Source organism: Hemicordylus capensis, chromosome 2 (assembly GCF_027244095.1).
Source record: "Hemicordylus capensis ecotype Gifberg chromosome 2, rHemCap1.1.pri, whole genome shotgun sequence".
NCBI lineage: Eukaryota > Metazoa > Chordata > Lepidosauria > Squamata > Cordylidae > Hemicordylus > Hemicordylus capensis.
The window spans coordinates 215,147,179-215,167,706 of record NC_069658.1 but is presented as its reverse complement, the minus strand read 5'-3'; the positions used below and the strand labels follow the sequence as shown (position 1 = coordinate 215,167,706).

At 47.0% G+C, this 20,528-nt stretch overlaps 1 protein-coding gene across 2 annotated transcripts in view; it reads right to left on the bottom strand.

Moving 5' to 3' along the window:
- Positions 1-20,528, bottom strand: part of KDM4B (lysine demethylase 4B) — a 246,379-nt gene that overhangs the window by 38,206 nt on the left and 187,645 nt on the right. The window contains exons 11-12 of one of the 2 annotated variants that reach the window (XM_053295003.1): positions 10,917-11,416; positions 505-1,141 (exon numbers count right to left, since the gene is read on the bottom strand). In XM_053295003.1, the coding sequence (XP_053150978.1) occupies positions 836-1,141; positions 10,917-11,416 (806 nt within the window). In that variant the 3' untranslated portion in view covers positions 505-835. Of the gene's footprint in view, positions 1-504; positions 1,142-10,916; positions 11,417-20,528 lie in introns of those variants that run through there. The other variant, XM_053295002.1, reaches the window with a different exon arrangement.

Here is a 20,528-nt window from a genome sequence, read left to right as displayed (position 1 = left end):
ACCCACAAACCAAACCATCCCTCCTTCATGGTTTTGGTCAGCTTGGGCCCTCCACTTTCCCCTGCTGCTCCTGGTAAACATTCCCCAGCCACCGCCATGCTTTCTTGTAAGCCAACTGCACCATCTTAAGAAAACGTAACAAAATCCTGGGACACCCAAACAGACACGGGCAGGAGAACGCTAGGCGAGCCGCTAAGGGAGAGGGGAGGTAAGGAATGAGTCTCCGTCTAAGATCCGGAATCACAAAATGCCCATCTTTGAAAGGGCGGGGAGAGGGGACTGAGGCTAGGAGTAGCAACAGGGCCATGCTCATCTTCTGCTGCACTGGAAGTCCTGCCCTCCACCACCACATAGGACCGCCAAGCTCTACGGCCAGTTCTGCACTCAGACCTCTGCCAGATGACCCTGCACCACCACACAGGCGCACAGCGATGACGACAAGCCCCGAAGGGCACAAAGAAGCGGTTACAAGATCAGCAAACACAAGAGCCACAACACGAAAAGCAAAAGACAAAACTTTTTATTGCCGGGCTACAAGCCACAGGCACGCTACAGCCTGGATCATGTCACATTGCATCGGCTCTGCTCAGGCGCTGACCAGCAGCACAAACAGAAAAAGAGCAGGGTTCTCCACGGGCATCGGGCACGGAACATGTCGCCACACAGTCCGGTCTCCTTGGAGGCTTCTGGTGCAGTCTACCATGGAATGCTCCCAGGCAAGGAAGCCAAGACCCCACCTTTCCTGAGGCACTGTTCAGAGCCAAATGTGTCCCAAGGCCATTCAGGAGTGGGCAGGAGGAGGGAGGGGGCAGAGGCCCCCCCAAAGGTGGCCTCATCACACCCCCAGGATCTTGTTGATTTTCAACCGGATCTTTCTCCAGTCAGCGGCCACTATGTCCGAGAACCGCTTGTACAAGAGGTGCCTCAAGCGGGCCACCACGTTGCGGGGCAGAGCCCACTTGCCTCGGCCCCCGCGATAGCTAACAGCACCTCGCCACCTCCGCAGCACTTCTGGGGGGACCATCCGGGTGAACACGGCCGCAGCGTATCTCGCCGGCTTGCCGCTAACTCGCTTGAACAACTCCCTCCTTTCCCTTTTGGGAATCCTCCACAAGGTGATATCGTCCGAGCGTAGGACCGCCTGCAACAGGGGTAAGGTGGGTTACTGACACGGGCATTCCCAACGGCCACATCCCCTCTCCAAATTCACCTGGCAAACACATACAAACATCCCAAAGCACTCGCTACTGGAGCAGGGTTGATTTAATTTAAATCAAATCAATTTAAACCACAATTTAAATCATGATTTAAATTGCTTCACAGAAGGACTTGATTTTAATGATTTAAATCACTAGTCAGGAAGATTATATTTAATCATCATTTTCTAGTAAAAGTATATTCTTGTTGTCTAATACAACCTTAATACATATTCAGAGATAGATGTAGGTTTCATTTTTAAAAGGTAAGTACACACTTCTTTTAATACTGTTTGATTTGCACTTTTTATATTTTGCATACAGGCCTCTCTTACCCACAGCAATGTCATTAAAATATTCCCAAATGGGGTCTTTTTTATAGCCTGCTGCCATGATAGGTGTTTCCCTTCTACAATGGAGGATACACTCCAAAAAGGTTTCCTCAGGATTGCATGAATATGTTTTGTTCACCTTTGTTTTCACTTTCTATTCCCCTCCCTTATCTCTTGTATTTATATCCAGACATCACTTTGTTCAAGTCTACTCCATCCCCCCAAATCCTCTGTTCATTTATTGACCACCTTTGTCTTTGCACTGGTGGGGGGAAGGGGAGAATCTGACTGTGTGTGCGCATGCACACTGTACGTACACCACCTGCAGAATAGGATTGATTAGATCTGTTACCTCTCATCCCTATATACTGCTCTTACATGTTCAGAGAATGTAACTGGAAGTTATGGTTAACATTAATGATGATATTTTTAACCTAGGTTCTTTTTTAAAACAATTTTTAGAAAAATCCAATTTAAATTAAAAAACCGATTTAAATTTAGAAACAAATTTAAATCTTTTTTAAAAATAACAACACATTGATTTTTATCAATCCTGCCTGAAGCCTGTCAGTGCTGCAGAGCCCAGCACACACCGCCCTTTTAGATGGTTCTGGGAATGGGGTGTGCACCATTGACAAGGGCTCACAACCCCCCACAGAGCACCAGGCAAAATCAAGGACAAAACGCCTCTGGAGGTCTCAGGCTTTCCTGCAAGGTTCTCTCGCTTCAGCAAGCACTATGCCAGCAAGGCCCTAAGCAGCCAGGTCCCTCCCCATCAGTGGCTCTAGTGAGGAGCCTGAGATCTCGGCATGGCTTGGGTTTCTTCAGGTTTCTACACATCATGACAGCAGAAGAACAACAATGCAACTTGTGCATTTTTCTGTCTCTGCCTTCCTGTGTGTGACGTTGTCTGTATGCACCACTATATTATGTCTGTATTTATTTTAAACTTGGGTATTCTCAAAAGGGGACTCTAACTGCAAAGTGAGGCATGCCAAGGGAGGAGGTAAACATGTCAAGACCACCACAGGCCAATTTAGAACCTGGTACAACAATGTTAACTAAACGCACACTTCAGTGTGTATCCCTCCACCTCAAGGGAAGCTAGCAAAGGAAAAGCCCCATTTGGATGGGTTCCCTGGCTGGCTGCAGTGGCCCCTTTCCGCTCCGTCTCTCCAAAGAGGAGAGCTGAAACCTATGCTGCTGGGTCCCCTCTGTCTTGAACCTCCCTTTGAGGGAAGGCAGGACAGAAGGTGATACTGACAAGTAGGGAGAAGAGCTCATCCCCTCTTGTGCAGGGCTTGGAGTACATGAACAACAACAGAAGCCTCAGCAGGGCTCTGTTTTCTGATAACACCCATTTCTACATGTTAAGTCTTAAGATCATTCCTGTGGCAGTCAGGCTTAAACCTGGCTGGGTGATTTTGCTGGGGAGCATCGATTCCCTTGGCCCATGAGGAAATCTGAGTCTCAAAACCAGGGGACAGCAGGTATACAAGTGTGAGCAAAGACAGTAGACAGTAAACATACAACAACAAAAACCCTCTCCACTTGGGCAGGAAGAAAAGAGACACAGGAGGGTGTAAGGAGGGGGGACATGTCTGCAGGCCAAACGTTGTAAGTATATCAGAGACTGGAGAGGGAAAAACTAACACTTGGTCACCTGTCAGCAGAACATGATGCACAGCTCTGAAATTTGAGGGACGTGTATGGTGGCAGGGGAGGGACCTCCCAAGGCAACTTTTTGCAAGCTTTACAATCCATAACCCACACTCTGGTGAGCTGTGCTTCCCTCCTTGGCACAGGAATGACTGGTAGTGGAGGTTCTTTAAGCAGGCTGTAACTTTGGCTAGTTGTCTGCATAATCATGGTGCAGGTGTAAATAGAACATCTGGATATAAGAACAGCCCTGCTGGATCAGGCCCAAGGCCTATCTAGTCCAGCATCCTGTTTCACAAAGTGGCCCACCAGAGGCCTCCGGGAAGCCCACAGGCAAGAGTAGAGGGCATGCCCTCTCTCCTGCTCAGAGCAATCTTGCCTCTGAGACTAGTAGCTATGGACAGACCTGTCCTCCATGAATTTGTCAAAGCCATTTTTAAAGCCATCCAAGCTGGTGGCCATCACCACATCCCATGGCAGAGAATTTCATATATTAATTATGCACAGAGTGAAAAAGTACTTCCTTTTGACAGTCCTAAATTTCCTGGCCTGCAGGTTCATGGGATGACCCCTAGTTCTAGTGTTGTGGAGAAAGGAAGAAACATTTCTCTGTCCACTCTCTCTACTCCATGCATAATTTTACAGACCTCTATCACGTCTCCCCATAGTCGAGTTTACTTTTGCCTCATAAGGAAGGCGCTCCAGGCCTCTGATAATCTGCAGCCACTGATTGTGTTCTGAAGAATTGCCAGGATACTCACATATAGGCAAAAAACATATTTTGCATCAGACTCTCTTGTACTGTGGCCAAATTTAAAGGAACTTCAAAAACCAAAAGGATGACAGAATTACAGGATGATTTATCAAGGCGTAAATCTTGGTTACCTCTAAAAAACAACAAAAAGGATCCATCTTGCAGTCTTCTAAACCTCCTTTTAAGCCAAAAAAGATAACTGCAGCAGGAACTGATGCACCCATTTAAAGCATTTCAATATAAAATTGGTATATTCCTGCTCCAGGTATCATACAACACAGTTTAACTCAAAAAAGTATAACATGAGAAAATCTTGGAATGGAGCAACAGAAAGCAGATTATAAGCCAAAAAAGATCACTCCTTTGCCATCGTGCTACTACAAGTGAGCATGGGCCATATGGCTGGCTGACAAGAATATTGCAAATTCCTAAGTGCCATCATCTGATTTCTAAGCATGAAATTCTTCCCTTGGTCTAACTCTTTGAATAGCATGAGGAAAGTCTCCCACTGAGGCAGGCATCACTCTCTCTGTTGGACCAAAAGATATCCCAATTAAGCGATGTGGCCACAACCTTCAAGGCAAAAGAGTTTCTCCACTGGGACTGCCAGATCAAACAAGCCTTACAAGCAAGCCCAGAAAAAGTTACAAGCCCACAATTTTTTTTAATCAACCCACTTATCTGATTTTATATCAGACCTGAAAGAAAAAGAACCAACTAAAGTCTATGACAGGAAGGAGACATATATTTCTACCCATTTGAGTGCAACAGCAAACGGGACGTTTTACCAGGGTTGCATCTACCCATCGGAAGAAAGAATTGGGATGTGTAATCTGTCAGTGTAATCTCTAACCACCCCTGCACATCAGATACGAGGTACCTTATGAAGTGGTGGCTCTCTTATATTTGGCAGGGGGAGAGCAGCTATCCCTATTCAGTACGAGTGCAGCGTGTGTGTGTGTGTGAGAGAGAGGGGGGGGGGCGGGGGACTGTGAGCCCTTTTAGGACAAGGAAACATGTTTTCTTTTGCTGTGTAAGCTATTTTGCTCTCAATGACATTAGCGGTAACAATTCAATAATCTCTGAATTAATGCGTTAGGATCATATTGTCTGCTGAGTCAGACCATTGGTCCATCTAGCTTGGGATTGTGTGTTCTGACTGGAAGCAGCTCTCCAGGGCTTCAGACAGGAATTTTTCTCAGCTCTACCTGGAGATGCTGGGGACTGAACCTGGGAGCTTCTGCATGCTAAAGCAGAATTTTCATTTCATGGGATGACCCCTGGTTCTAGTGTTATGGCAGAGGGAGAAGAATTTCTCTCTATCTACTCTCTCCACACTATGCATGATTTTATAGACCTCTATCATGAATCCCCGCAGTCGTCTTTTTTCTAAACTTAAGCCCCAGGTGTTGTCGCCTTGCCTCATAAGAAAGGTGCTCTAGGCCCCTGATCATCTTTGGTTGCCCTCTTCTGCACCTTCTCCAGTTCAACAATGTCCTTCTTTAGCTGTGGTGACCAGAATTGTACGCAGTACTCCAGGTGTGGCTGCACCATAGTTTTGTATAAGGGCATGATAATATTAGCTGTTTTATTTTCAATCCCCTTCCTAATGACCCCTAGCATGGAATTGGCCTTTTTCACAGCTGCCCCACATTGAGTCAACACTTTCAACGAGCTGTCCACCACGACCCCAAGATCCCTCTCCTGGTCAGTCACCGATAGCTCAGATCCCATATACTTGAAGTTGGGTTTTTTTGTCCCAATGTGCATCACTTTACACTTGCCGACACTGAACCACATTTGCCATTTTGTCGCCCACTCACCCAGTTCCTTTTGGAGCTCCTCACAATCAGTTTTAGATTTCAATACCCAAAAGAGTCTGGTATCATCTGCAAATCTGGCCACCTCACTGCTTACCCCTGCTTCTAGATCATTTATGAATAAATTAAAAAGCACCGGTCCCAGTACAGATCCCTGGGGGATCCCACTTCTTACTTCCCTCTATTGTGAAAACTCTCAATTGATACCTACCCTCTGTTTTCTGTCTTTTAACCAGTTAGCAATCCACACATGTACTTTTCCTCTTATCCCATAACTGCTATGTTTTCTCAGGAGTATTTGATGAGGAACTTTGTCAAAAGCTTTTTGGAAGTTCAGATATACTATGTCAACTGGATCACCTTGATCCACACACCTGTTGACACTATCAAAGAACTCCAAAAGGTTGGTCAGGCAAGATTTACCTTTGCGGAAGCCATGCTGGTTCACTCCCAGCAAGGCCTGCTCTTCTATGTGCTTTACAATTTTATCCTTGAGGATGCTTTCCATCAATTTGCCTGGAATGGACGTTAAGCTAACCAGCCTTTAATTTCCCTGATCGCCCCTGGATCCCTTTTTGAAAATCGGTGTTACACTGGCTACTTTCCAGTCCTCTGGTACAGAGCCCGATTGCAGGGATGGATAAGTTATATATTTTAGCAAGGAAGTTGGCAATTTCATATTTGAGTTCTTTGAGGACTCTTGCATGGATGCTATCCCGCCCTGGCGATTTGTTAGTTTTCAGTTTTTCCAGACAGTTTAGAACATCATCTCTTGTCACTTGTATCTGACTCAGTTCTTTAGCCTCCACCCCTGAAAAGCCTGGTTCAGGAACAAGTATATGCTCAATATCCTCTGTCGTGAAGGTCACTCACGAGGTCACTCTCTCATTGTCTAATGGTCCAACTACCTCCCTGGCAGGTTTCCTGCTTCTGATGTATTTAAAGAAGTTTTTGTTATTCCCCTTGATACTTTGGGCTAAATGTTCCTCACACTCTCTTTTTGCCTCCCTTATTATCACCTTGCATTTCTTTTGCCAGCGTCTGTGTTCCTTTCTGTTCTCTTCGTTTGGACAGGCCTTCCAATTTTGGAAGGAAGTCTTCTTCCCTTTTATGGCTTCCTTGACGGTACCTGTTAGCCATGCTGTCATCCTCCTGGACTTAGTGGTATCTTTCCTCCTTTGGGGTATACAATCTAACGGGGCTTCTAGTATTGTGGTTTTGAGTAAACTCCATGCACTCTGGAGCGAAGTGACTCTCCTGATTTTCCCTTTCAGCTTTCTTTTCACCATACTCCTCATTTTGGAGAAGTTTCCTCTTCTAAAATTCAAAATGTCTGTGTTTGACCTCCTTGGTGATTCTCTCCCCACATGTATGATGAATTTGATCGCACTATGGTCACCGTTCCCTAAAGGGTTGATGACACTGACATCACACACCAGGTCCTGGGTGCTACTCAGGATTAAGCCCAAGGTCACCTTCTCTCTGGTTGGTTCCAAGACCAACTGTTCTAGGGCATCATCACTGAGTGTATCTATAAATTTGACTGTCATTACCTGACTGTGAATTTACCCAGTCTATGTGTGGGTAATTGAAGTCACCAATTATGACTGCCCTGCCTCTCCTTGACGCCTCCCTGATTTCCTCTTGCGACTCCCAGTCACTGTCAGCATTTTGATCCAGAGAGCGATAGCACGTCCCCAGTAGCACGTTCCACAGGGTTTCTGTGGAGGACTCCGGTCCACCTAAGTTTTCTAGCTTGTAAGATTCTATCCTTTCTTTAACATACAGTGCTACTCTCCCTCCAAGGCGCCCTTCCCTGTCCTTTCTATAGAGTTTATATCCAGGGATAACAGTGTCCCACCGGTTCTCACGGTTCCACCATGTTTCTGTTATGCCCACTATATCTATTTCTGTGTTAGCAACCAAGCACTTCAGCTCACCCATCTTGGCTTGGAAGCTTCTGGCATTGGCATATAAGCACCTATACGCTGAATCTCTTCCCTGGTGTATACTATCTTTCTTTTGACTCCTTGACCAGCTGACACAGGCTTCTGTCTGCTCTTTATGGGGTTCTGCTCTGTCTCCTTCTGTTTTATCTGAATCCTTTGTACCCTTGCATTTTAAAGGATGGCATTTGCCGAACCGGATACTGCCCAGCTGTATCCCAGTGCCTAACAAATCTAAACCCCTCCTCTTGGCACCAATGTCTCATCCACACATTGAAACCCCTCAGCTCTGCCTGTCTCACTGTACCTGTGCATGGAACAGGCAGCATTTCTGAGAATGCTACCTTGGGGGTCCTGGACTTCAATACACTACCTACCAGCCTAAATTTGGCTTCCAGGGCCTCCCGACTACATTTCCCCACATCACTGGTGCCGACGTGCACGACAGCTGTCTCCTCCCCAGCACTGCCCAACAGCCTATCTAGATGCTGTGTGATGTCCGCAACCTTCGCACCAGGCAGGCAAGTCACCACACGGTCAACACGCGGGTCACAAACCCATCTCTCTATACCTCTAATGATTGAATCACCCACTACAAGGAGGCCCCCACCCCCCAGAGGAGTATCCTCTGTGCTAGAGGATATGGGCTCATCATCCATGGAAGAGGTCCCTTCTAAAGGAGCATTTCCCTATTCCTCAGACCAAAGTCCTCCTTGCCCAAGACCTTCATTCTCCCTGACAGCAAAGGAGCTATCAGCCCTGGAATGGGATGCCTCTATCATGTCCCTGAAGGTCTCGTCCACATGCCTAATTGTCTCTCTGAGCGTCTCCAGATCCGCCACCTTGGTCTCGAGGGAATGAATTTGTTCCCTGAGAGCCAGGAGCTCCTTGCACTGAGCACACACCCATGACTTCTGCTCATGGGGCAAATAGTCATAAATGTAGCACGCTGTGCAATACACTGGGAAGTGCCCCCTCCCCTGCTGACTTCCTATCTTCATAGTGGTTTTGCTGGCTGTTTACAGTATTTAGAGATAGTTTATTAGAAGGATAGATCTCAGCTGTAATGGTCAGCTGTTTAACAGTCCAAACAGCCTTTCCCAAGAATATGAGGGAGGGATTTGTACTTAGGTTCTCTTCTCCACCAGGCTCCTTGTGATCATAGGGGCTTGTTCCAGGCTCCCCCGCACTCCTCCCGCTAAACTCCTGCAAAACTCCAACGTCCTGTTTGCTATCCCTGTTCACTATGCTCTTGGGCCTTCACCTCTTATGTAGAGAGCAGGCTTTCAACTGAGACATAGGATGTGAGTCAAAGGAAACGTGGGGTCTCCCCCAGCCCTAGCTGACTCCACCCCCTCCAGGCAGGGACAAACAAAAACACTGGAGTTTGCTGGCCCTGGCAAATGCTAGCCCTGGCAAATAACACACACAGAGACTAGGACTTATCCCTTAAAGAGAAAACAGCCCCTCAAAATCTCCTCTCCTCCTGTTAGTTAGTTTGAAAGGGGGGAAAGGCTAGATGTTTAGAAAAGCATGCTCACCTCCTCAAGCTGGGTCTGCTCTTCACAGAGGCCTCCAACTGAGACACAGGATGTGAGTCAAAGGATGTGAGTCATGCTCCACTGTGCATGAACTGTATAGGCGGCGGGGGGGGGGGCCCTACTATTCCCGCTGGTAAAGTGGGGTCAACTGTGCCCTGCCAAGCAGGGCTGTACTGATGGCAAAGAGCAGAAGATTGTAAAGCACTATTGCAAACATTTAAAAGCTTGTTACGAAGAGGAAGAGAAAACGGGAGGTAATTTAAAAAGGCCCCCCCAACAGCTGCAAAGATTCATGTTTGCCAGGTGCATTTGGAAGGTGCCAGCAATTTGCACTATACAACAGAAGCCTCACAGTGCAAAGCTGTGGGTGGAAGGAACACCTCAAGTCTGGAACTGGGGGCTGCATCTGCACCAGCACAGACCCACAGGCTGATCTGCACACAGCACATACAACAGATTCATGCAATCTGCATGAGAAGCAATAACTGTGTCTGTATCTGCGGCATGTTGGTAGCAGAGTCTATGTGGGAATTGCTGGACACTATATTGCTCCTCTTTTTAAAAAAAGAATGTCCTCCTGGGTTGGGGGGGCGGGCTCCCACACTGCTGCTGACGACACAGCTCAGGGGCTCAACCTGACCATGGCCAGGAGCAAAGGTCCCAGCTCTCCTGATCTGTTTGAGTGAGCCATTCCTGGTGCTAAGCCAGCCATCAGGCACTAGCAGTCCAATAAACATGGCCTGTAGCTTTTCTGCAGATCCAAGGACAGAGAAGATGGGTTCAGAGAATCAGAGAGGGCGAAGGAGGAGCGGGGGAATGACGACACATCAGGAATAGAGTAAGCCTGCTTCTGAAATGTGGAGGGTCTTGCACAAGCTGCTCACAACATTGCCCCCTAATGAGGGGTTCCTTCTTGTGCGGGTTCTTACAGGAAGCCAGAGCCAAGTTACATAAGAAGGGGCCACTATATTTGAGGGTACCCACTGTCAGTACCGGCTGGCCAACAGGCCTCAGAGACTCTTCTGACATGATCCAGGGGGAAAGGCCTCCATAAATGATCAGGGGGCACCAGAAAACACAAAAGGGGCTGATAAATGATATTATAATGCAGCAGCTTCTAGGCTGTTCTGAACCCCACGCTAGAGCATGTTCCAAGCACCATTTCCAAGTTTCTGCTCAAAGCCAGGCCCGCGAGGCTCCACTTCAACAAAACCCAATCAATATCACACTCCCTGGGTTTTGCTGAGGACACAAGACTGGCCGGCCTGCCATACAGGAGGCTGGGGAAGCGTCATCCCCCAATCAGATGAGGAAGCATTTGCTGCCCACCCCTCATGCAGTGCCTGGTTGAACTTGCCTGTATCGGCAAGCCTCACAAGTTAGCAGGCCTGCCGTCTGCCTGTGGGATTCTTGGGGCTTTGACTACCTAGGAAAATTGCTGAGGGGCAGCGTCATGGTCCTTGACATTTTCATTCTAAACACCACCATATTCAGAGCTGCTCTTCCCTCCAGCCCATTCTGTACAGCCTGGCCACACAGGATGGTGGTCGAGCCTTCCTCCAACTTGGAATGTAGAGGGGACTGGCATCCCTTCTGTGGACAAACTCTCAGGCCCCGCCACTGGCATTACCAGAAATAGCAACTGGACCCTCCACATTGGACCACTACCTGCAGTTTGCTGGGCTCCGCATGGGCCTCCGCCATTTCCCCCTCGCCACTCTCCTCGTCTTTCGTGCTGAGATCCAGAGGGGCCACCGGCTCCTGCGTGATGAAGCGCTCAAACACCTCCTGGCAGGACATGCGCTTCTTTTCTGCTGAAGAGAGCTTCTTGGGCCGCGGAACCACATAGAGCATGGGGATGATGGGGCGAGGCCGCGACTCACCCTCTTCGCCCAGGGCTTCCGAGGGCAGGGCGTCGAGGGCAGGCATGGGTGGGATGCTTTCTTCCTCAGAGGCGGGCTGTAGGGACCTGGCCTCAGATCTCTCCCCCTCTGTGGAAGGGGGCTGCAGCTCCTCTGGTCTCAGCAGAGAGGACTGTGGTAGCAGCACTGGAGGCAGGTGCTGCTGCAGGGGGAGCTGAGGCGGCCGGGAGAGCGGGTGGGGGTGCTGCTGCTTCTTCTTCCGCTCCCCTTTGACTTTTGGGGTACGGCTCTTTGGCTTGCACTCTCCTGTATGGACAGAGGAGGAAGAGAGTCACTTCCAAGAAGGTTACAGTAAAAACTTCCTGGTGGAGAATTCTATTGCGGCAGAAAAAACAAAAGGACCCAAGGTGCCCCCAGAACCTGGAGAAATGAAACTCTGCCATCTTAAACACCAAAGCTGATCTCTTGCAACTTGGGCCTGTGTGGATTTTATGATCAAATTACTGAGCCAAAGCGATTGAAATGCCATGTGCAAGAATAGCAGAATTCCATGACCTGAATTCAGTCAGGACCTGAATTAATTCTGCAGGTAAAGCCAAGATGTGCATGCAAACATACACAAGCTCATCTAACATCATTTATTCTAAAGTTGCAGGCCTTGGTGAGGCTCTACAATGGAAATTCTACTTCCTGCCCCACTTGAGGGTCCTGACTAGTCCCCCTCTGGTTTCTGAGATGACGACGATGATATCAACAACAACAACAATCAACAGTGAATTTTCCCCTTTGCTAAGGAGGGTCCACCTTGGTTTGCATTTTGGATGGGAGACTACATGTGAGCGCTGTGTGTGCAGAAGATCCCAGGTTCATTCCCTGGCATCTCCAGATAGGCCTGGGAGAGACTTCCCCTCAAACTTTGGAGAGCCAGTGCCTGTCAGCATAGACAGTCCTGAGCTAGACCGACCAATGGATCTGACTCGGGATAACGCAGTTTCCTCTGTTCCTGAATCTCCAACCTGAACTATGTTGTCTTAATGGATAGGAACAGTCATACTGCTGGCGCTTTGAAAATCATAAATAGACATTTCCTTCTTAAAGAAATACTGTGGTTCACAGGATGCTAATTATGCACCAAGATACCAAGTTCTGGTGATCTCTGGAACAGATTCCGTCCTTCCCTCATAGGTAGCTGCCATCTACTGAGTCAGTCCCTTGGTCCATCTAGCTCAGCACCACTGTTCCCTCAAAGGCGTGCACACACTCACAAGTTTTTGGATGTCTGCTCAGTTCATTTTTGATCCCGCTCAGGTTGAATCAGGAAGGCCCCATTCTGAATGCAGGTGTGCGCACACTGCCTTGATACTGCCGCCCAGAACAAAACTCATTCCGCACAGAGATGAAAAAAATTAGAGGGACCACTGCTCAGCACAGTCTACACTCACTGGCACTAGCCCTCCAGGTCTTTTCCAGCCCTGCCTGGGACCCTTGGCATACACAACAGATGCTCTACCACTGAGCTGAGGCCCCATCCCCAGGAACGGCCCTTGACTCACACATTAAAAGGATTTCGTTTTCCATTCCAGACCTTGGCCTGGATTTCAAACACTCCAAATGTCAATGGTAGAAATAGCAGTGGGTAGGTGGGGTTGCCTCTGGCTCACCCATCTTAGCTCATTCTGTCTGCAAGTGCTGCCGGCTTCTGGACCTGCCCTTACACAACGTCTCCAAACTTGGGAAATGAAGAATCGAACCAAGACCCTTAATCACTCCTCTGCCAATCGGCTCCTCCTGCAAGGTCTTCAAAGGCAGCAGCTGCACTTGGAACATGAATCAAGCCCGGCACAGAGCCGGGGTCTATCACAAAATGCCATTGTGGTATTGGCCGCTGTGATGTGTGTTTTCCAGCCCTGCCTTCTCATCTCCTTCCTGCCCAACGGCCCCCACTTTCCCCCCACTCCAAAGAGCCAGTGCCATCCATTTCAGCGGCACACTGTCACCTCTCTTGTGCGCTTTTGAGAGAGCATGCATCGTCCTCGGGCAGATAGATGTGCCAATATTTTCCCCATCTAGGCAGAGGACCACCCATAAAACAAGAGAGAGCTCCTCTCCCGCCCAGCCCCACTTCCACCTTGCTATATGTTTTCTGAGCATCCCAGCACAACCCCCCTGCTCCCCAACCCCAAATCCCAGCCAGCCCTCAAGTGGGTCATGGTGGCAGCTGCGTTGAGACCGCTTCCTTTATTGCATTCCGTGTGAATTAATGGAACTTTATTCTCTCCCCTCCCTCCAGCTTCATGAATAAAGTTATCAAGTCTATTCAAGGGATAGTAAATAATAGATGCTCCACAGACAAGACGCAAACTGTCCCCCCACCCACCCCAATTTGTTTCTTAAGAGATTGTTTTTCACCTACAATATGCCTGGACAATTCTGCCTATAAAAGGTCACTCCTTGCTAATAGGATACAGGAAGGGGAGGGAGAGTGGGAGAAGTGAGGAATGGGGAAATTGAAACCCTCATCAGGAAGCTCTAGCAGCTAACCTCCCAATCTTGAGACGCTGGCATTAGAGACCAGGAAAACCAGGGCTTAACACACTGCAAAGGGTAGGGGGAGGGGGACATCAGATAAAGCAGCACGTAACACCAAGCTCTATGAAATGATTAAGTCCAGAGTCAGATGAAGCTGTTAAGAGTCACCCTGCAGAAGTCTTTGTTGGCAGATGTCTGTATCACAACATTTCCCAGCAGCATGAGTTTCAAGAGTCTTATTTATACCCGTTTATTTAAAGGCTTGGTTTTTTTAAGGTAGCAAGATGCAGCCAGAAATAGTCCAGGGGTGCAGTTACATAACTGCTGCTTCGAGATAAAGCTGTTTTTGAGGCCCTCTGCCGAAAGAAATATTGAATTTCCTTAGAGAAACACACATATTGAATGAAAAGCCAAATTGGATTTCTCCCCAGCCACACAATGCAAGATTGTATTTACACTCTGCAGACCGGGCAAAAGTTGTCCCAACTCCCAGGCCCTGAGCAACCAAAAGGAGAACAATGCACTGGCCTTTACTGACTTCTAAATGGGTTAATTTGACAGCCGGTAGTACATGGGGCTTAGCTCTCAAGCCTTACAAAGATAGAAGAGGTGGTGTGTGCAGGGCAGATGGACTGGAATCAAACAATTTCAATCACCAAGGGGGAAAGGGGGCGGATTTAAATGTTTCAGAAATCCAGTTGTCAGTTTTATACCACATGTTGCTTCAGCCTGACAGCTAGGCCTGGCATCTCCTTGTGGCATGGTTCACACATGCTGCATTGTCCCCTTTTTATTCAGTGAAGGGATTTCTTCAAAATATTCCCAAGCAGGATCTCTTTTATAACCAATCGCAATGACAGGTTCTATTCATAAGAACATAAGAACAGCCCTGCTGGATCAGGCCCAAGGAAGCCCATCTAGTCCAGCATCCTGTTTCACGAAGTGGCCCACCAGATGCCACTGGAAGCCTATAGGCAGGAGTTGAGGGCATGCCCTCCCTCCTGCTGTTACTCCCCTGCAACTGGTACTCAGAAGTATTCAAAGAGAGGTGCTGCTTCTTCTTCCCAGAGTTCCTTTCTGCTTTAATCCACCCCTCCCCCTTGGCCACTGAGGAAAGGGAGTGGACAAGGCCTCCCTTGGTTTTGGGGACAGGGAGCCATTTTGTCCATTCTTTTGCTATGCAAACCACTTTCTATGTTTTCTCGATAGGACAGAAAGTCAATAGCCACATTATTTGATTGGTGTGTAGAGAGCAATACATATTTATAATGCGATTACTAACACTGAGTCAGTTTCAGAGCTCATGAGTTACCGGGCATTACATGGGAGTTAAGAGTCAACTGGACGGATCAGAGATTGAAACTTATGGCAGCTTGCCAGCCCCTGCCATCATCATGGAATAACAAACTGAAACAGAATTCAAGCAAGACGGAGGTGCTCATTGTGGGGGGTTTAGAATTTGAGAGATGAGTTAGATCTTCTTGTGTTGGATGGGGTTACACGCCCCCGGAAGGAACAGGTACGCAGCTTGGGAGTGCTCTTGGATCCAGGCCTCACCCTGGTATCTCAGATGGAGGCTATGGTCAGGAGTGCTTTCTATCAGCTTCGGCTGAGTCAACAATTGTGTCCATTCTTGAAGAGGACGACCTCAAAATAGTGGTGCATCAGCTGGTAACCTCCAGGCTTGACTATTGCAATGCGCTCTACATGGAGCTGCCTTTGTACGTAGTTGGGAAACTTCAGTTAGTTCAAAATGCAGCAGCCAGACTGGTCTCTGAGGTAACCCAGAGAGACCACATTATGCCTGTTTCAAAACAGTTGCACTGGCTGCCGATATGTTTCTAGGCAAAATACAAAGTGCTGGTTATTACCTTTGAATGGCTTAGGTCTGGGTTACCTTAGAGAGCGCCTTCTTCTGCATGATCCCCACCACACATTGTGGTCATCTGAGGAGGTCCGTCTCCAGTTACCACCAGTATGTCTGGTGGTGACTCAAAGGCAGACCTTCTCTGTAGCTGCTCCTGGGCTCTAGAATGCACTCCTGGCAGAAATCCATAGCTTGAGTTCATTGTTGGCCTTCAACAGATTGGCTTGGCCTTCCAGGGTCTTTACACTGTTTAAAATGTTTTAATTGTTAATCGTTTTAAACTGTATTTAAACTATTTTATAATGATTGTTTTTATATGACTGATTTGCGGGCTTTATTTTTGCTGCTGTGCATTGCCCAGAGCCATTCGGATGGTGCAGTACATAAATGTAGTAAGTAAATAAATAAATAGTCTTAACTTTTTAAAAATGTAAAATGCTTAGAGAATGTTTTTTGCTGGAAAACAGTATATTAGCAAGAAGAAGTAATATATGAACTATCACACGGTGTGATGACTGGCAAATAGACCTGTCTGCCTCCCCCCCCCCAGCCTGCCACAGTTCTCTCTTTACAAAAGAAAGCAGGCTTTCAGAAGTTTGTAAGAGGATGATTAATTCTGTTTCAAGAGATACTATGTTATTTGCATTCATTTTAAACCAGATTAAGAAGGAAATGTATTAGAGCTGATTTTTTTTTTTTAAAAAAAAACCTCATTTAAATAAAGCATAGCTAATGTTTCTGATTTTAAAAATATGTATCATTGTTTTTGTAATCCAATCTGGTGGTATGCCTGGAATGTTCTGCGAAGAACCATCTACACAGCAGTGGATGGCAACTGGGAGCCAGATTCAGCCCATAAGCTCCCCCATAGCCAAGGTTCTCCGCCTTAAGACTCCAACTTGTATTGGGTGGGAGACGGAGGGAGGGCTGCAGAAGCCGACACCTCAAGCTTCCCTCCTCTAGCAAACTGTTGCCATGCCTGACCACCACTGAAAAACCATATGGCTTGCTTAGCCATGGACTCACTGGGCAGCCGTTGGTAAACAGTAAGGGGCCCTCTGCCTCAGTCTTCCTAACCTGTAAAATGGGGATTGGGGCCAGCCTCATAATGAGGCAGCAGATCATCAGGGGTGAGGGAATAATGGCTGTAGCCCCCTGTCTGTCACCTCTATTTGTCTCACCTGCCTACCCCCTATACCTAGCTTGGAAGCAAGTGAGCAAAGAACCAATCTATCCTTCCCTAGGCATCATGTACTTGAAAACTAGGCAGGTGGAGTAGAAGAGGAAGTGCGGGAGGCGAGGAGAGCATCTTCAGAGAGGACCTCCATGCCATTCTTCATTTAAGATGCAGCATGCCAAAGAGGAAGACAGAATGGTTCCTTGTGGGTTGCTGCTGAGCCAGGCAGGGGAGGAGGAGACCGTGTCCACAAGCGAGGTGGCAATGGGAAGAGGGACATTTTGCACCCTGCCTCAGATGCACAAAAATCTTGAGTTGCCCTGATGGAAATGACAGGGATCTGCATCAAAGGAAGGAGTCTCAAAAAAACCCCCCGAAGTTCCTGCAAAAGAAGAGGGGTGCCTACAAGCCTTTGGCACATTGATTTAAAAACGGGAGAAGCAGGGCCAATACAGTTGATTCAGTTACCTCCAGCCAGGCTAAGAGGAATCAGGGAGGATCTTAACCCTCTTTCCTGGCAGCTACCCACATTATCTCCTCTTTTTATTTTGTTTTAAATGTTTGCCCTTTTTAGACCGCAAATTTTTTGCTCTTCATATTTTGCATAACTCGGCTTCTTGCCTCCACAAGCACCTCATCTTCACCCTGCTTTCAAATAAAGTTGTTTGTTCAAACTCAAGACAGCCTTGGGCAACATTTGTATGAACCCAAATGAAACTGTGTCTGACTGTTATTCAGGAGCATGCTATGCTGTGCAATCCACACAAATACTGGTTCTCTGAGACTCCAGAAGAGCATTCCAACGAATGAGTTAGGCCCCTCCCTCGGAGCGAATGGCAGGGTCAACTTGAATAGACTCCTCCGGGGGAGCGACCACCCTGAATTTCCCAGACCAGACTGGAAAAGCAGAGACACCCCTCACCATCCACTGTAGAAAAAAGAACTAAGCAAAAAACTCAACACATGGAACAAATTGGAGAACAATTCGTTTGAGAACAAAATTCAAAAGACAAAAAAGGAGAACCAAGAGAAGAGGGGCCACAGAGAGAATAGCTCCAGGATGCCCTAAATACATCCTCCATATGATTGGCAGAAGCCTCAAGAAACAAAACACAACCTACAACCAAACCAAGGTACCTTCCACAGGGTGGGCCGAATGCCCTCTGGGAGTCTTGGAGAACTCTTGAAGTACTAATCTTAATCATTATGTAAGAAGGAGTCTAATGAGTGTGTGGGTAAAAAAATAGTTGGAATCTAAAACTCCATTATGGCTGTCCCCGATTGAAGCTTTAGAACGTAAATAGGCAAATATGCAACCTGAATGGGGTACCTACAGGGATTTGTTATGTTTCCAAGAAAAGGGCTGTAAATTAAAAAAACTAATTGAAGTACAAAATTTGGTTAGTAACTGGTTTCAGTACCATCAGTTAAATGAAATCTATAAGAAGGATCTTAAAGTTGGATTTGAGGATCAAATGTTAAGATTTGAGAAGGAGCTGTGTGAAAATGACGAAAAATCAGTTTCTAAGATGTATAAGCTGTTGCTTTTGGAGGAGACAAGAGATGAAGTGGTTAAAACGACTATGATAAAATGGGCTCAAGATGTGGGTCATAATATAGATATGGCAGCTTGGGAAAAATTATGGAAAATGGATTTAAAGTTCACTGCATGTTATACTTTAAAAGAAAATTATTACAAGATGATGTGCAGGTGGTATTTGACACCCAAAAAATTAGCATTAATGTATAAAAATGTTCCAAACAAATGTTGGAAATGTGGACATTGTGAAGGAACTTTTTTTCATATGTGGTGGTCTTGCGGGAAGGCAAAGGCCTTTTGGGATATGATATATAAATGAGTTGAAGAAAATTTTTAAAATGACATTTCCTAGGAGGCCAGAATCCTTCCTGCTGGGAATAACGCAAGGAGAGTTTTCCAGAAGAAACTTAACATTTTTTATGTATGCAACCACGGTGGCCAGAATAGTATATGCGCAGACATGGAAGGACAATGAAATGCCCTCAAAAGAAGATTGGTTGATAAAAATTTTGGAATATACTGAGATGGCAAAACTTACTGTATTGATAAGGGATGAAAACTTGGAATGTTTTAAAGAAGATTGGAAACCATTCTTACTATACTTAAAGAACTATTTTTCTAATATAGACTTTTCAGCAGGGTTAGAAATTTAGTAATAATAGCAGGTTGGGTAGAGTAAAATCAAGTTTGCAATGTGTAGAATATATGTTTTGAATTATTATAGCAATGGTTGACTTGTATAGTTAGTTAATGAATCGTGCTGATTGGTGAGTGGGGAAGTCAATATTTACTTAATTAGATGTGATGGGATTGTTAAGATATTGTAAAAACCAATAAAAATTTTAAAAAGCAAAAGAGAACTCCTGGAGTACTAGGTAAGAATTTCCCTTTCTCCAGAAGGAAGAAATCCGGGTAAGACTGTTCCTTTCTCCAGAGGCTCCAACGAATGGAATGCAGAAGACCAGTGCCATCCCAGGGGGGCCAAGGTACTGCATGTCACTGAAAGAGCACCTTCTGCAAAACCTGTCTGACAAAAGCAGCTCTGGAGGACAAAAAACAAACAAACCAACACATCAATTTTATAATGTTTAGAGAAAGAATGAACAGAGGCCCGAGTGGAACGGAGGCCCAACAGATCCCAGCCACAGGAAAATTGTCCTTCTCCACAGCAGAAGTGGCTGCCCCTGCAAGGAATGGGCCGTGACACCCAGGAGGACCTTCCCTAAGCTTTTGTAAGCCAGACAGATACATTCTCAGAGCCACCTAGAAATGGTCGTAGAAGACACTTTCTTCCCCAAAGAACTATCCTGAAAGGAGACAAAAAGAGGATGCTGGTGTGTTCAAACCCTTGTCAAGACCAGTCTGCAGGAATCCAAGGTTGTCATGCACCTCCACGGCACGGACCAACTTACCACGAGAGGCACAAGCCTGAAAAGCACACCAGGTACCCCCATAGGCCAGCATCCAGATAGTCCATCACACTGAGGCCTTCCCACTCAGCCATCAAGCTGTGAGATGGAAAAGGTTCCGTTGAGGGTGGACTGCCACTCCCTGGGTCAGCAGACGTGGACACACCAGAATCCACCATCCATCCTGGACTGCCAGATGTAAGAGATCCAGAAACCACGAGCAGCAAGGGCAATGAGGAGCAACCAGAACCACCTCTGTCAGCTCTGTCTGGATCTTCTGCAGCATCCTGGATAGAAGAGGAACCAGCAGAAATGCATAGAGCAGCCCTTGTGGCCAAGGAAGAGCCAGCACATCTGTCCCTATTCTCCGAGGACATGGCAGGCATGTGAAGAAAAGGTTCAGGGGCACTTTTTCACCCGTGATGAAAAGGTCTACATCGACCACCTACTGGAATGTTGGATTCAACGCCCACTCTGATTCCACTAATGAATTCCTGCTGAGCCAATCCATCAACACACTGGAGACTCCTGCTAGATGTTCCACCCTGACCGACAGCAGATGTCATTATGCCCAGAGACACAGCACACACGCCTCCCTGTGCAGGGACCTGGACTTTGTGCCTCCCTGTTTGTTTATATATGCCTTTGTGGACACATTGTTGGTCCTGATTAGAACTTGATGCCCCTGAATCGCAGTCAACTTTGTGCCAACAGTGCCAACTTTGCAACCCTCAATTCCAGCTAATTGATGCTTCTCTTTGACTCCTCCGCAGACCAGATTCCCTGCAAAGTCCTATCTCCCATGTGTACTCCGCACCCCATCAAACCTGCATCTGTTGGTGATCATCAGATGGTCTGGGGGCTGAAGGTTGGTGGCCTCCTTAAGCCGACCAGTC